This window comes from Elephas maximus, chromosome 1 (assembly GCF_024166365.1).
Source record: "Elephas maximus indicus isolate mEleMax1 chromosome 1, mEleMax1 primary haplotype, whole genome shotgun sequence".
NCBI classification, from domain to species: domain Eukaryota; kingdom Metazoa; phylum Chordata; class Mammalia; order Proboscidea; family Elephantidae; genus Elephas; species Elephas maximus.
Window position 1 is genome coordinate 185,370,006 of NC_064819.1, and position 18,055 is coordinate 185,388,060.

Here is an 18,055-nt window from a genome sequence, read left to right on the forward strand (position 1 = left end):
GCCATCAAGTCTGTTCCAACTCACAGCGACCCTATAGGACTGAGTAGAACTCTGCCTCATTGGGTTTCCAAGGAGCCACGGATTTATTCGAACTGCCATCCTTTTGGAAACCCTGGTGGTGTAGTAGTTAAGTGCTACAGCTGCGAACCAAAGGGTCAGCAGTTCGAATCCGCCAGGTGCTCCTTGGAAACTCTATGGGGCAGTTCTACTCTGTCCTATAGGGTCACTATGAGTGGGAATCGACTCTACAGCACTGGGTTTGGTTTTTTTTTTTTTGGCCATCCTTTTGGTTAGCAGCCATAGCTTGGTGTAGCTCTTAAACACTGTGCCATTACATCTAGGTCTAAATAAACAAGCTTAAATTGACCTTCATTCTACTGATCAGTGTATTCATTATTACATATACAGCTTTTACGTAAAATTGATATGATTAAAAAAAAAAAAAGCCTACAGACAGTGTTTGAAAGTACCTGCTTTCCCATTTGTTTATCAATATTGGATATTAACAGTATTTTTTTGTGAATCTGAAAGGTGAAAAATATCTCACTGTTTTCAATTTAATTTCTTTGATTAGTATAGTGTTGCTGTGAGTCAGAATAGACTCAGTGGCAACAGGTTTGGTTTCATATGTTTATCAGAAAGATGAAATAACTTTTAAATCCTAAAATAAAGATGTGAAATGATAACGATCCTTCTCTCAGTCTGAGCTTAGTGTGATTATGTCCTAGGAGGCTCCTTCCCTTCCTTCATTCACACAGTCTCTTTTTTTTATCTCCTCATGAATCAGTGCAAAGAAGGCAAAACAAACGAGCCCTGTGATGCCTTCCTCTGGAAGAATTCCACTGCCAGAGCCTTGGGGTAATAATACAGAAATTTATATCATCCGTAAACCTTTTATCGTAGTATAATTAGTAGGGCTATTAATACTACCAAGCCAGCTTTCTTTACTGTTGTAAACACAGCTTGTGATCAAGTAAATGACAGCAGTAATAATCCTTTAGGGCATCATGTAAACCAAAGTGCTTGAGTCAGTTTACCTAGGGTTTAATCAGAATCTCCATTCCAATTTAAAAAAAAAAAAAAAAAAACTGTTTTTGCTTAGAAGACTGAGTATAAGGGATAAATCCTGGGCATTTTCCAACACTTGGATTCCCCGGGTAGCTTACTGTTTTTGATATCCTTGAGAAGAAAGGATTGGAGAGAAATAGAGAAATTTTAGCCAGTATCAATGCAGGGTCATGGCTATCAGCCCAATACATGCTGCCTGTCTCTATAGCTGCAGTCAAGAAATCAAAAGAAGCATTGATTGGGCAAATCTGCTGCAAAGGACCTCTTTAAAGTGTTGAAAGGCAAAGATGCCACCATGAAGACTAAGGTGCGCCTGACCCTAGCCATTGTATTTTCAATCCCACCATATGCATGCAAAAGCCAAACAATGAATAAGAAAGACCGAAGAAGAATTGACGTTTTTGTATTGTGATGTTGGTGAAGAGTATTGAACATACCATGGACTGCCAAAAGAATGAACAAATCTGTCTTGGAGGAGGTACAACCAGAATGCTCCTTAGAAGCAAGGATGGCGAGACTGCATCTTACATACTTTGGACATATTGTCAGGAGGAATCGATCCCTGGAGAAGGATGTCACGCTTGGTAAAGTATAACTTCAATGAAAAAAAGGAAGACCCTCAATGAGATGGATTGATACAGTGGCTGCAACAATGGGCTCAAGCATGACAATGATTTTGAGCATGGCACAGGACCGGGTGGTGTTTCATTCTGTGGTACATAGGGTCGCTATGAATCAGAACCGACTCGATGGCCCCTAACAACAAAAACAACAGTTTCTATAGCTAGGTATCATTTACATATGGCTTTCCCTACTCTGGTGGCATTTTTTATAAATAAGCATATATACTAATAAACTCACTTTATTTTTTTCTTATTCCCAAAAAATAGTGAGTTTATTAGCATATATGTTTATTTATTGTTCAAAATATAATGAATGTGGCATGGAAGTAGGTTCTAAGAATCCCAAATCAGTGTAAATTGGGAGCTTGGTATAGACGACTACTGTGGGAATCAGGACCTTACAGATATGTTCAGGAATGTTCTCTACCATGGTTTATGCTCCTTTCTTCAGCAGGCCACCTCAATATCTCTGTGGCTCAGATTTCTTGACTGAAAAAAATGAGGGTGGTTATCAAATAATACTTGTTTATTAACATACATAACTCACTGTGCACTGAGATATGAATTGGTAGCGCTGATGGCTTCATTAACATGTTAATCCAGTTTCATGATATTTGACAGTCAGTATTCAATTGTAGGTGACATTTTTAGAAACAGCTATTAATTTACTTTAGCCATAAATCTGAATAAAACTAGCTATATTCTACATTGAATAAGATTTTTTGAAGCCACAGATATAAAGTCAGTTCATTGAACTTGAATGATCATTGACAAGGAAATGAAGACAAATGAGGGAGAAAGAAAGTGAACAGGAAGTTTGTATGATTTTATGATCACACCTGCACCATTTCATCCAAAGGAGAAAGGGAAAGGAAATGAGCATATACAACACAGCTACATCATGTTTAAGCCCCATGACAATCCCATAGGCCATTTTACAGATAAAGAAACAGAGGCTTTGTTGTTTTTGTTAGGTGCCATCAAGTCCGTTCTGACTCACAGCAACCCTATATACAACAGAACGAAACACTGACCAGTCCTGCGCCATCCTCACAACTGTTACTGCACTTGAACGCATTGACACAGCCACTGTGTCCATCCGTCTCGTTTAGGGTCTTCTGCTTTTTCACTGACCCTCTACTTTACCAAGCATGATGTCCTTCTCCAGGGACTGATCCCTCCTGACAACATGTCCAAAGTATGTGAGGCGTAACCTTGTCATCCTTGCTTCTAAGGAGCATTCTAGTTGTAAACTTCTAAGACATATTTGTTTGTTCTTACAGCGTCCGTGGTATACTCAATATTCTTCGCCAACAGTACAATTCAAAGGCGTCAGTTCTTCTTCCGTCGTCTTTGTTCATTGTCCAGCTTTTGCATGCATATTAGGCAATTGAAAACACCATGGCTTTTGTCAGGCCCACCTTAGTCTTCAAGGTGATATCTTTGCTTTTTAACACTTTAAAGATATCTTCTGCCCTCAATTTGCCCAATGCAATGCATCTTTTGATTTTTTGACTGCTGTTTCCATGGATGTTGGTTGTGGACCCAAGTAAGATGAAATCCTTGACAACCTTAATCTCCTCTCCATTTATCATGATGTTGCTTATTGGTCCAGTTGTGAGGATTTTTGTTTTCTTTATGTTGAGGCGTAATCCATACTGAAGGCTGTGATCGTTGATCTTCATTAGTAAGTGCTTCAAGTCCTCTTCACTTTCGCCAAGCAAGGTTGTATCATCTGCATAACACAGGTTGTTAATGAGTCTTCCTCCAATCCTGATGCCCCTTTATTCTTCATATAGTCCAGCTTCTGGGATTATTTTCATACAGATTGAATAATAGTATGATAAAAGGCTACAACCCTGATGTACACCTTTCCTGACTTTAAACCATGCAATATCCCTTTGTTCTTTTTGAAAGTCTGCCTCATGATCTAAGTGCAGATTCCTCATGAGCACAATTAAGTGTTCCAGAATTCCTATTCTCTGCAGTGTTATCCATAATTTATTATGATTCACACGGTCAAATGCCTTAGCATAGTCAATAAAACACAGGTAAATATTTTTCTGGTATTCTCTGCTTTCAGCCAGGATCCATCTGACATCAGCAATAATATCCCTGGTTCCATAAAGTCCTCTTCTAAATCTGGCTTGACTTTCTAGAAGTTTCCTGTCGATATACTGCTGCAGCCGCTTTTGAATAATCTTCAGCAAAATTTTTCTTGCATGTGATGTTAATGATACTGTTTGATAATTTCCACAATTCGTTCAATCACCTTTCCTGGGAATAGGCATAAATATGGATCTCTTCCAGTCTGTTGGCCAGGTAGCTGTCTTCCAAATTTCTTGGCATAGATGAGTGAGCACTTGTAGTGCTGCATCTGTTTGCTGAAACATCTCAATTGGTATTCCATCAATTTCCAGATACTTATTCTTTGTCAGTGCCTTCAGTGCCGCTTGGACCTCTTCCTTCAGTACCATCAGTTCCTGATCATATGTTACCTCCTCAAATGGCTGAACGTCGACCAATTCTTTTTGGTATAGTGACTCTGTGTATTCCCTCCATCTTCTTTTGATGCTTCCCATTTCATTTAATATTTTCCCTGTAGAATCTTTCAATATTACAACTTGAGGCTTGAATTTTTTCTTCAGTTCTTTCAGCTTGAGAAATGCTGAGCATGTTCTTCCCTTTTGGTTTTCTATCTCCAGGTGTTTGCACATGTCATCAGAATACTTTACTTTGTCTTCTCAAGCCACCCTTTGAAATCTTCTGTTAGCCCTTTTACTTGATCATTTTTCCCTTTTGCTTTAGCTACTCAGAGTTCAAGAGCAAGCTTCAAAGTCTCCTCTGACATCTATTTAGGCCTTTTCTTTCTCTCCTGTGTTTTTAATTACCTCTTGCTTTCTTCACGTGTGATGTCCTTGATGTCATTCCACAACTCGTCAGGTCTTTGGCTATTGCTGTTTAGTGCGTCAAATCTATTCTTGAGATGGTCTCTAAATTCAGTTGGGATATACTCAAGATTATACTTTGGCTCTAGTGGACCTGTTCTAATTTTCTTCAGTTTCGACTTGAACTTGCACATAAGCAATTGATGGTCTGTTCCACAGTCGGCCCCTCGCTTTGTTCTGGCTGATGATATTAAGCTTTTCCATTGTCTCTTTCCACAGATGTAGTCAATTTGATTTCTGTGTATTCCATCTGGCGAGGTCCACCTGTATAGTTGCCGTTTATGTTGGTAAAAAAAAGGTATTTGCAGTGAAGAAGTTCACTAGTCTTGCAAGATTCTGTCACACAATCTCCAGCATTGTTTCTGTCACCGAGGCCATATTTTCCAACTACTGATCTCTTCTTTGTTTCCAACTTTTGCATTCCAATCACCAGTAATTATCAGTGCATCCTGATTGCCTGTTCGATCAATTTCAGACTGCAGCAGTTGGTAAATCTTCAATGTCTTCATCTTTGGGTTAGTGATTGGTGGGTAAATTTGAATAATAGTAGCATTAACTGGTCTTCCCTGTAGGCGTATGAATATTATCCTATCACTAACAGCATCGTACTTCAGGATAGATCCTGAACTGTTCTTTTTGATGATGAAGGCAGTGCCATTCCTCTTCAAGTTATTGTTCCCAGAATAGCAGACTATATGATTGTCCAATTCAAAATGACCAATGACAGTCCGCTTCAGCTCACTAATGCCTAGGATATCGATGTTTATGCATTCCATTTCATTTTGATGATTTCCAATTTTCCTAGATTCATCTTTCATACATTCCAGGTTCAGATTATTACTGGATGTTTGCAGCTGTTTCTTCTCATTTTGAGTCACCCCATATCAGCAAATGAAGGTCCCGAAAGTTTGACTCCCTCCTCGTCATTAAAGTTGACTCTCCTTTGAGGAGGCACTTGTCTCTTTAGTGCCTTCCAACCTGAGGGGCTCGTCTTCTGGCACTACATCAGTCAATGTTTCACTGCTATCCATGAGGTTTTCACTTGCTAATTCTTTTCAGAAGTGGACTGCTGAGTCCTTCTTCCTAGTCTGTCTTAGTCTGGAAGCTCAGCTGAAACCTGTCCAACATGGTTGACCCTGCTGGTATTTCAATACTGGTGGCATAGCTTCCAGCATCCCTGCAACACACAAGTGCCCATAGTATGACAAATTTATCAAAACTTATATAGCAACTTCTATTTGGGATATAGTAAGTCACAAGAGACTATCACTCTGGTTCTAAGAACAAAAATAAACCAGATCAACTACAGAATTACAGTTTTTCTGTACCCACCAGAAGGATAAAAAAAAAAAAAATAAGGATGCAAATAATCCTCATGCATGAAACTCCAGAAAACTCCCTTCATGGAAGAGAAGAGATTCATAGCTTCTCTCATTGCTGGCAGACTACCAAGACAGTGAATCCACTCTAGAAAGAAGTGAGGAAAAAACAGTCAAAACTTTAGGCTGGTGTGATACATTATAATTCCAAAGGACCCCAGCCAAAGAACAGGTCTGCATCCACCTTCAAATTACTTTCCACGGGTCTTCACCTCTTTCTGGAGGAAAAAGGGTCAGTATACCAAAGACTGAGCAGCAGCACAGGAGAGCTAAAACGGATCCCACCTAAGGAGTGTGGAGCTCCCTCAAGTTTATGTCTGTCATACATTGAAGGTAGCAGGGAGCAGGGCAGGAGATATCCGAAATAAATTCAAGACACTCCAGACTTTTAGCTTCCAAGGTTGGAGGCAGGGTAGGAGAGCTGAGAGAATTCCCTCAGAGGCATTGCAGGAAGAGAGAAAGCTCTACAGGGACAGAAAGCCTGATCAGCACTGGAGAGAACAGAATTCCCCAGCAACCCAAATAGCAGTAAGCTGAACTACAAAGCCAAGATATATCTTAAGTAGTTCAGAAAGCTTGTAGCTTGACTGTAAAATGCAAACAGATTTCTAGAACCTCATCAGTACCCAGACCCTAGCCCTTGAAGAAGGATAAGTACTGACTCTGCTCCTAAAACATTTGAAGCCACTAGTGAACTAAGTCAAACTAAAATTGTGAGAAAGCCCAGATCAACTAATTGGGTTGACTCAGCCCCCATTCAAGCGACCTGACACAAGGAAAACAGAGTTCCCTTTTGTAGATTTTAATATTTATTTCAGTCTCTACTATTATTTTATACAAAATATCTAAATATAATTAAAAAAAGATTACTAGGCAAGGGAAGAAGCAAGAAAATGTGACACATGGTCAAGAGAGAAAATAATCAAAAGAAGCCAACCTAAATATGTCATAGATTTTGGAATTACCATACAAGAACTTAAAAATAACTATGATAAAAATGTCAGGATCTGGTAGAAAAGTGACAATATCCATAAAGAAATGAGGAATTTCAACAGAGACCAGAAAACTATTTTTTTAAAATAGTCAAAAAGAAACACTAGAAATAAAAATCATCATATCAGAAATAGCAGAGGAAAGAATCGGTGAACTTGAAGATAGGTCAGTACAAAGTATTGAGCGGAAGCACAGGAAAAAAAGTGAGAAAAAGAAGAAAAACATTCAAAATATATGGAACAATATGAAATGATCCAACATGCATGTCATTATAGTTCCACAAGGAGAGGAGAAAGACAATGGGCCAGAATATATATTTGACGAGATAATAAACTGAGAACTTTTCAAATTTGTTGAAAAATGTCAACTTATAGATCCAAGAATCTTATCAAAACCCAAGCAGGATAAAAAAGGATAAATGGAAAGAAAACCACACCTGGACTAGTAAAAGACAAAGAGAAAATCTGAAAAGCAATAAAAGAAAAAAGACACATTACATACAGGGAAAAAACACTTCTCATCAGAAATGACAGAGGCCAGAAGACATGACAGAGGCCAGAAGACAATGTATTAACATTTTTGACACTCTGAAAGAAAAAGAAAAAATACTGTCATCATGTGTCTGAGTGATCTAGTGCTGCTATAACAGAAATACCACAAGTGGATGGCTTCAACAAACAGTTCATTCTCTCACAGTCCAGTAGGCTAGAAGTCCAAATTCAGGTTGTCAGTTCCAGGGGAAGGCTTTCTCTCTCTGTCAGTTCTGGGGAGGGATCCTTGTCATCAATCTCTCCCTAGTCCAGTAGCTTCTTGGGTGTGGGGGCCCCAGGTCCAAAGGATGCGCTCTGCTCCCAGCACTGCCTTCTTGGTGGTATGAGGCCCCATGTCTCTCTGCTTGCTTCTCACTTTCATATCTCAAAAGAGATTGGCTTAAGGCACAATCTAATCTTGTAGATTGAGTCCTGCCTCATTAACATAACTGCCACTAATCCCAACTTGTTCATATCATAGAGATAGGATTTACAACAAATAGGAAAATCACATCAGATGACAAAATGGTGGACAATCATACAATACTGAGAATCATGGCCTAGCCAAATTGACACACATTTTTGGGGGACACAGTTCAATCCATGACATCATATAAGTCTGTATAGAATGAGAACATCCTTTAAAAGTGAAAGCAAAGTAAAAATTATATAGCTAATAAGAAGCAAAGCCAATATTTGAAACCGGCTTTAATTTCATAGCTGGGGAAAATGAGAGGACCGCTTTCTACCACATTCAGCCCTTCCTGTGTCTCATTGTATTTATTGTGTGTTGGCAAGTTCCCTGGAGTAACTCAACATGGCCCACTCTCATTGCTCTGACTTCTCAGCCTTGGAATGTGAAAAGCCATAGCAAAAATCCTTGTCAGCTCTTCTCTATCTAGGCGAATCCTAACTGGCAATAAAAATAAGATTTTTGAAACTTTAAATATGCAAATTTTGGATATTCTGTTTCTTTCTAACTCAAAGAAAATCAGCCTAATAATGTGTTTAGTGCTTCTGTTCTACCTCCTAGTTCACTGTGTAGTCTTGGGGTCTTAAATGCATGCAAGGGGCCATCCAAGGCACGGTAATTGGTCTCTGTTTGCTTGGGGCAACAGCAAAAGAGGGAGAGTCAGGAATAGGAGGAGAACCTGGAAGGTATGGCTAATTGCCTCCATGAACAACTGCCTCTTTTGCCATGAGACCAGAACTGGATGGTGCCTGGCTACCATTACTGAACATTTTGACCAAAGATTCTATAGAAGAATCCTGATCAAAAGGGGAAGATTCAGAACAGAATTTAAAATTCTGATGGACTCCAGATTTTCCTGAGCCGTGGAGACTGGATGAATCCTTGAAACTATTGACCTGAGATAATCTTTAAACCTTAAACCAAAAATAACCTGAAGTCTTCTTAAAACCAAACAACAGACTAGGCTTAACTAGTAAAAAATGTCTGCCTTGAACATCATGCTCTTTTAAGAACTATGTATATGGCATCAAAGTGATAACACTGAGTTGAAAGATTATAGGTAGGAACCTTAGGGGGCAGTGAGTTTATGTTAATGGAGGAGGAAAAACTCAGAAAAGGAGGGTGAGAATGGTTGCACAATTCCAAGAATGTAGTCAATGCCATGGAATTGTATATGTAGAAAAGGTTGAATTGGTATGTGTTTTGCTGTGTATATTCTCAATGACAAAATAAATTTAAAAAAAAGAAAAGAAAAACATCATTGAAAAGGGAAAATCTTTCTAATAAGTTCACTGCGGTAACACTAAAGTATTTGGTTTACAAAAGAAAGAAAAGCGACTTATGTGGCGTCCACTGCTGAGGATATCTGATGTCCTGTAACTCCACATGTTATTACTGAGATGTGTTCAGGCCTAGTTACTTGAAGCAGCCTCACCTTCATAAACACCACCACCATTACAGGCATATACTTGCGCATCACCAGCAAATATGGTAGGCAATTTTTAAAATTAACATTTCACAGCGTGTATTCACAGCAGGAACCCTGGTGGTGCAGTGGTTAAACGCTCAGCTGCAAATCCAAAGAGCATTCTGTAGGAGAAAGATGTGTCAATCTGCTTCCATAAAGATTACGGCCTTGAAAACCCTATGGGGCAGTTCTGCATGAGTCAGAATCGACTCAGTGGCAATGGGGTTTTTGTTTGTTTGTTTTATTCACGGCAGCATCTTGGGGCAGAAGATGTGAAGTATACCTGAAGGTCAGGAGAGGAGACTTGTTTTGACCAAGACTTCAGCTTCCCTTAAGAGAGTATCTGTTGTCACTACATGATTCATAGTTTACTAATCTAATACAGAGAGAGCCAAAAATGGAAAATAATTGTTCCTGTTTATACTAAGACTGATTAGAGAACAACAGTGTTGGTGGAGATTTTAGAAGTCACCTACTCTGGGCTGCAGATGCAGCACATGGCATCCCCAGGATGCCCTGGTCGGGGGTCCAGGTACCGCCCATGCGTTCCACAGCCCCCAGCTCTTCAGCCCCGTTCCCAGTGCCCTGGGTCCTGCCTCTGTAACATGCTGCCCAGTGAGTCTCTGCTCAAGCCACCCCACGTGCAGTGACACTGCCTCCAGGGCGCACCCTGTGGGTTCTGAAGGCAATGCAGCCTCTAAGCAAAGGAAGAAAACCCGGAAAAGGGCCTCTGTGGTGAATGGAGGCAGGAAGCCCTCACAAAAGTCTGCCCCAGAGGAATCTCCTGCAAGCGCTGAGGCCCAGGTGGAGCAGCTGGTCTAGGCGCTGGCCTGGTGCATAGAGCAGCTGGAGCTAGGCCTCAGGACCCAGAGACCCAGCCCAAAACAGAAAGAGCAAGTTACTGGGGCAATTCGGATCCTGCACAGCGAAAGAACTTCTTTGCCCCAGAAGAGGTTGCTGATGCATTCCTCGTTTGGGGACTCTCTGGCTGAGATGGAAGCAGAGCGGTGCCAGGCCCCGCGGGCCCTCAGGGCTTAGCCCACTGGCACAGGTGCAGCCTGTAGGTGAGGCCACCAGAAAGAAGAGCCGAAGGGTCTGTAGGCCTCGCCCAGTTGGTGGAGCCAAGGCCACCCTGGACACCCCTGTTGAAGAGTTTAGGTTCAATTTCTTTTAACCTTTACCTCACTGTGGGACATTCCCCCTTCAGGTGTGGTGTGGGGTTTGTCTTGAGTGCAGAGCCTTTCCAGGAATTCTTTATTGGACAGATGTGGGCTGGTCTGTCCCTGGCTGGTCAGTGAGTATGGTGACACAGCTTTGGGCAGATGTGAGACAAGCATGTTGGGGCATTGACTTACAAGCAAGGCCAGATTCCGCTAATATGTTTTCTAATGAAATGTCCCTCCCACCAGAAAGAGGGTCACATTTAGAAAACCTACAATAAACCGAAGTGTCCAACGTCTTGTAGAAAGGAAGTTTTATTTAATCTTCAGAATTAGATTAAGTAGTCTTTGAAAACAATGATTAGTGAGGAAGCCACAAGATTGATCCCTGGTGTTTACTTTTGAAAGGATGCCCTGTCATACTGTTTACTGCTTAATGTCATGTCACATTGCCCTAATAAATCTTTGCTTTTAAGTTAAAAAAAAAAAAGAGTCACCTACCCCAACTGTAGAGTCTCCATTTCTACATCATTCGTGCTGGGGACATTGAGTATACTTGAATATTTTGAACTCATTAGATCCCAGAGAAATGTAGTCCATCTTTGGGCAGCTCTGATTATTACATTTTTTCCTTATAATGAGCCCAAATCTCTTTCCTTTTAGCTGCTACGCAGTATCCTAAATTCATTTCTGTGAGCACTACAGAATATGAAATTCCTTTTTTAAAAGTCCATTGTTGTCGTTAGATGCGGTCGAGTCAGTTCTGACTCAGAGCGATCCTATGTACAACACAATGAAATACTGCCTGGTCCTGTGCCACCCTCACAATTGTTGTTATGCTTGAGCCCATTGTTGCAGCCACTATGTCAACACTGTAATATTTGGAGACAATCTCATGCACACTAAGCTTCCCAGGCTAAACATCTCCAGTTCCTCAAAGGTCATCCATTCTCCATTCTGATCACTCTCCTCTCAACACCTTCCATTTAGTCCATCTTGCTTTTAGAGAAAAGTACCCACTTCTGTGCTGTTCAGAATGGGAGCAGATAATCACTTTCCTGTTTCTGAATATTACATTCTTATTCATAAAGTTTAAATTTGCCCTCAAAGCTCACTGTACCTAAATCATCCCAGATGAAAAAGTGATTGATTTTCTTACATATTCCTCTATCCCTGTTGTATGAAAAAATTTTCCCAGGCAGCTAATTCCAAAACTTTTAACTTGTTAAAAGTTGTTTTTTCTGATACCTGACCAGAAGTTCTTCCACTTTTTAAACTCGCTTCTTCCTAATAACCTTTTGTATTCCTGAAAGTCACCTCAAGTCATATTAAATCACCAAAACCTTTCCATCTTTGATTAAGAATTCTGCACACTTTTTAAAGCTTTTCTCCCAGGTCCTATTTCCTGTGCCTATCATAGCTTTCATTGCATACCTCCAGACTCTCTTTGATCTTTCCACACTCCCTAAAAAATGTGAAACTCTAAATTAGACACTGTTAAATATAGTATAACCAACAGAAGTTTATCTTTTCTGAGCTAGTTTCCCCTATCCTTTTGCCATCTTCGACAAAATTTATTTTAGGTATTTTTTAACAACCTCCTTATTTCTCTCTCCTACTAGAGCAGAACTTCCTGGAATGATGACGAAAGTAAAGAAGATGATCCTTCCCATGTACCTTACATTTTGTGTTAAAAAAATACAACTAAGCGGTTCCCTTCCTACTCAGTCCATCTTGAAAACTCTTAGAGTCCGAATCCAAAAAAAAAAAATTCATTGCCATTGAGTCAATTCTGACTCCTAGCTACCCTGTAGGACAGAGTAGAACTGCCCCCTTAGGGTTTCAAAGGCTATAAATCTTTACAAAAGCACACTGCTGTACCTTTCACCTGCAGAGCAGATGGTGGGATTCAAACCGCTGACCTTTTGGTTAACAGCCAAGTGCTTTAACCACTGCACCACCAGGGTTCCTTAGAAGCTTTAATACAAGGTAAACAGTATGGATTCCATTTCTATCAGAATTTTCCTTGAGTTTAAGAGAGGAAATTTTAGAGCCTTTGACAAGGAATGATCTCTCTTCTGGCCTGGTCCAGCCCTGTTCTTTATTGTCCCCTGAACTGCTCATCTCACTGACCTGTAACAGAATGGAAGGAGCCCTGGTGGTACAAATGGTTAAGCACTTGACTCCTAACCAAAAGGTTGACCGTTGGAACCCAGCCAGTGTCTCCTCAGGGGAAAGACCTGGCAGTCTGCTTCCGTAAAGATTACAGCCAAGAAAACCCTTCGGAGTGGTTCAACCCTGTCACATGGGGTCACTATGAGTCGAAATCAGCTCAACAGCATCTTACAACAAGCCAAGTCCCTTTGGATTCTACCATGAACTCTGAAAAATAGTCTCTAACAATAGCCTGTTTTCCGGGAATGGTTTCTCATTACCTCATTGTGAAAAGGGCCATAGCTATGTAGACCATGCTGGCCTTTGATAGGAAGGAAACTGCATCTAGGCTAAGTGCAGCTTGTAAAGTCTTTCCCATCTCTCCTTCTTTGCTTCCTGTCTTCGGTTGTTAAACATCCTCCTGTCACAATACTGGGGGTGGGGTGGTATTAAACTTCCCACTATCTCATACTAATGTGGGTGAGGCGGTTACATTCTTAGTTTCCTGGTGCTGCTGTAGCAGAGATAACACAAGTGGATGGCTGCAAAGAATAGACATCTATTTTCTCACAGTTCAGGAGGCTGGAGAGCCCTGGTGGCATAGCGGTTAAGAGCTCAGCAGCTAACCAAAAGGTCAGCAGTTCAAATCCACCAGCAGATCCTTGGAAGCCCAGTGAGGCAGTTCTCCTCTGTCCTATAGGGTCACTGTGAGTCAGAATCGACTTGACAGCAACGAATTTGGTTTTATTATTATTATTATTTGTTTGTTTCAGAAGGCTAGAAGTCTGAATTTGACATGTGGCTCTAGGGGAAGGTCCTTTCTTTGTCTATTTCAGCTTCTAGTAGCCGGCAATCCTTGGAGTTCTGGCTTGCGGATTCACCTAGGTTGATTTCAGTGATTTTATATCCTGTAAATGAATTAATCCTCTACTTTCTTTTATTTAGTATGTTTTGCCAAGGCTGGCCTCCAATACCATTTTGTGTTACTAGAATCCAGACAATGAGCACTTTTTTAGAATGGTCACATTAAGATTTCTAATTCTTTTTCTGTTTATAGAAATGATACAGGATATATGGTCTGAGAAACCCTTCCCAGTACAGAACCCCTAACATTATGACATAAAATATTTTTAAGTCTTTTTTTGAAAGTGTAACTTAACTCATAAGAAATCATGGGACTTTGTAGAGGCCCAAAATGAGTTGTAGGCCAGAAGCTTATCTAGCTGGACACGCTCACACTGAAGCTGGTTTACCCTGAGTTTTCAGCTGATCCTGGTGGTCTGGAGTCAGGGTTTTAGTAGGTCACCAGTGTGGCATACAGAAGGAAAAGCGTGGAAGACAAAAAGTGCGGGGTATAGAGTCCGAGACCCAGAGTAAAGTTGGTATTGCCAAAGGGAAACCTTCTCAGTGGATGAACTAGAATGAAACCTGTCACATAAAGATAGGAAGTGGGGAATATGTGCCTGTCTGAGCCTTGGTCTGGCTGGAGCAAATTCAAAAGAAAGAAAATTCTCTTTGAGAATTTCTAACCACAAACCCACATGCGTGCATATTTGAGGCCAGAAATCATACTATCTATATGAATTTTAAAAAATAAAGATAAAATTTCATTTCAAGTAGACTCAGATTGGTAGTTTCCCTATTTACTTATTATTAACAATTATAAATCTCCTCTGGAGAAATGCACTTTAAAATAAGATCTTAAAGGATCCACACAGATAAAGTTCTAAGGAGTATGAGTGCATGATTAAAAAAAAAAACTAAACAAACTGAGGAAACAAGCCAGTGAGAGTGAGAGATAGCATAGCAATAAACTATGTAAACAGACCTGCAAAGATTACAGATTTTGGATTTATCAGATAAAGGATTTAAAGTAAATATGTTTACTATATTTAAATAAATAAAAGGGGATGCTCACTGTATGACAAAAGAGAAAGAGACTATCAAATATTGATCAGGCGTATCTGAACAAAGAACCAAATAAGCCAAAAGCCCACTGCCATTGAGTCGATTCCGACTCAGAGCGACCCTGTAGAACAGAATAGAACTGCCCCATAGAGCTTCCAAGGAGCACTTGGTGGATTTGAACTTCAGGCCTCTTGGTTAGCAGCCGTAGCTCTTAACCACTACACCACCAGGGTTTCCAAAGAACCAAATAGGACTCTAAAAATGAAAAACTTAATAATTGAAATTAGAAGCTCAGTGTAGCAGACTAGGTTTCACTGAAGAGAGAATTAGTGAACTGTAAGTCAATTCTTAAGAATTTATTCAAGATGCAGCACAAAAAGATAAAGTTAAAAGCATGAAACATGTTAATTGTCATATTAGAGTGAAAAGATGCAACATGAACTCTGATTCTGGTAGGGATTATGGAGAGAAAGGGAAAGAGGAACTAGCTAAAGAGTTAATGGCAACAAATTTTCCAGAATTAACAAGAAACCTAAATCCTTAAGTTCTGAAAGTCTACTGAATACCAAGGAAAATCACACCTAGACACATCATAATAAAGCTTCAAAACACCGAATAAATCTTCAGAATCACAAAAGAGGAGACGTACTACCCACAAGAGAATAGCAATTAGATGAACTGCATGACGTCCAGGAAATAGTGAAGCAATACCTTCCACTTGTTCACACAAAAATAAAACCTATAACTGCATACTCAGTAAAACTATCCTGTAAACAAGAGAATGTACTAAAGGTATTTTCTGACAAATAAAAATAGAGTTTACCACCAACAGACCCTTAGTAAGGGAATTGTGGAGGATATACTTCAGGAAACTAAAAATGATCTTAGTAACGTCAAAGATGGAAGCAAGAATAGTAAGTAATGAAAATGGTAAACATGAAGATAAATCTATGCAAATATTAACTGTGTAAAACATTAATCATAATGTCTTATTTTTAATTTTGAAAAGAAAAAACCATGGGCAAAAATAACATGTAAATCGGGAAGAAGAAGTTGAGACTGAAGTGTTTCAAGGTCCTTGTATTGTTTTGAAGGAGGGTAAAATTAACTTTAGATAGTGGATATTTCTTAAACAAGAACTAAAAGAGTAGAAATAGAATGGATAACTTAAAACCAAGCAGAGTGAAGAAAACATAACAAGGGAGCAAAATTCAATACTGTAACTGTAAGAGAAGGGAAGAAGTACAATATGGACAAGAAACAATACATAAGACAATTTTAAAAGTCCAAAATAAGGTAATAAAAGTATATTAGAGATCACAGTCAATGTAAATGTACACATCTTTCCAGTTGATAGATAAAATCATCAAAATGAATTAAAAGAAATTCTAGCTGTACAGTGTTTAACAAAAGATACATCTAAAAATGGAAAGAAAAAGTCTGAAAGTAAAATATGGAAAAAGACAAACCAGGAAAACATTAAACAAAAGGAGAGTTGATATGGATATATTCAACAAAAATATGACTAGGTAAATCACTTGGATTCCTCTACATCAACAAAAAGAACATCAAAGAGGAAATCACCAAATCAATACCATTCACAGTAGCCCCCAAGAAGATAAAATACTTAGGAATAAATCTTACCAAAGATGTAAAAGACCTATGCAAAGAAAACTACAAAGTACTACTGCAAGAAACTAAAAAGGAACTACTTAAGTGGAAAAACATACCTTGCTCATGGATAGGAAGACTTAACATAGTAAAAATGTCTATTCTACCAAAAGCTATCTATACGTACAATGCGCTTCTGATCCAAATTCCAATGACATTTTTTAATGTGATGGAGAAACAAATCACCAGCTTCATATGGAAGGGAAAGAAGCCCCGGACAAGTAAAGCATTACTGAAAAAGAAGAAGAAAGTGGGAGGCCTCACTCTACCTGATTTTAGAACCCATTATACAGCCACAGTAGTCAAAACAGCCTGGTACTGGTACAACAACAGGCACATAGACCAATGGAACAGAATTGAGAACCCAGATATAAATCCATCCACATATGGGCAGCTGATATTTGACAAAGGCCCAGTGTCAGTTAATTGGGGAAAAGATAGTCTTTTTAACAAATGGTGCTGGCATAACTGGATATCCATTTGCAAAAAAAAAGAAACAGGACCCATACCTCACACCATGCACAAAAACTAACTCCAAGTGGATCAAAGACCTAAACATAAAGACTAAAACGATAAAGATCATGGAAGAAAAAATAGGGACAACCTTAGGAGCCCTAATACAAGGCATAAACAGAATACAAAACCTTACTAAAAATGACGAAGAGAAACCCGATAACTGGGAGCTCCTAAAAATCAAACACCTATGCTCATCTAAAGACTTCACCAAAAGGGTAAAAAGACCACCTACAGTTTGGGAAAGAATTTTCAGCTATGACATCTCCAACCAGTGCCTGATCTCTAAAATCTACATGATTCTGTTAAAACTCAACTACAAAAAGACAAACAGCCCAATCAAGAAGTGGGCAAAGGATATGAGCATGCACTTCACTAAAGAAGATATTCAGGCAGCTAACAGATACATGAGAAAATGCTCTCAATCATTAGCCATTAGAGAAATGCAAATTAAAACTACGATGAGATTCCATCTCACTCCAACAAGGCTGGCATTAATCCAAAAAACACAAAACAATAAATGTTGGAGAGGCTGCAGAGAGAACGGAACTCTTATACACTGCTGGTGGGAATGTAAAATGGTACAACCACTTTGGAAATCTATCTGGCGTTTTCTTAAAAAGTTAGAAATAGAACTACCATACAACCCAGAAATCCCACTCCTCGGAATATACCCTAGAGAAATAAGAGCCTTCACACAAACAGATATATGCACACCCATGTTTATTGCAGCTCTGTTTACAATAGCAAAAAGCTGGAAGCAACCAAGGTGTCCATCAACGGATGAATGGTTAAATAAATTGTGGTATATTCACACAATGGAATACTATGCATCGATAAAGAACAGTGAGGAATCTGTGAAACATTTCATAACATGGAGGAACCTGGAAGACATTATGCTGAGTGAAATTAGTCAGAGGTAAAAGGACAAATATAGTATAAGACCACTGTTATAAGATCTTGAGAAATAGAATAAACTGAGAAGAACACATACTTTTGTGGTTACAAGGAGGGGAGGGAGGGAGGGTGGGAGAGGGTTATTTACTGATTAGTTAGTAGATAAGAACTACTTTAGGTGAAGGGAAGGACAATACTCAATACATGGAAGGTCAGCTCAACTGGACTGGACCAAAAGCAAAGAAGTTTCTGGGATAAACTGAATGCTTCG

The 18,055-nt window shown here is 39.4% G+C and overlaps 2 protein-coding genes across 2 annotated transcripts in view; both read left to right on the forward strand.

Moving 5' to 3' along the window:
- The window catches only part of SLC35F1 (solute carrier family 35 member F1), a 536,791-nt gene that overhangs the window by 345,570 nt on the left and 173,166 nt on the right, over positions 1 to 18,055 (forward strand). The gene's annotated exons all lie outside the window — the stretch shown is intronic.
- Positions 8,605 to 11,282, forward strand: LOC126057352 (UPF0488 protein C8orf33-like). Its single transcript, XM_049852867.1, is given in 3 exon segments — positions 8,605 to 8,628; positions 9,947 to 10,515; positions 10,517 to 11,282. Coding segments are annotated over 3 exon segments (732 nt in total). The 3' UTR covers positions 10,656 to 11,282.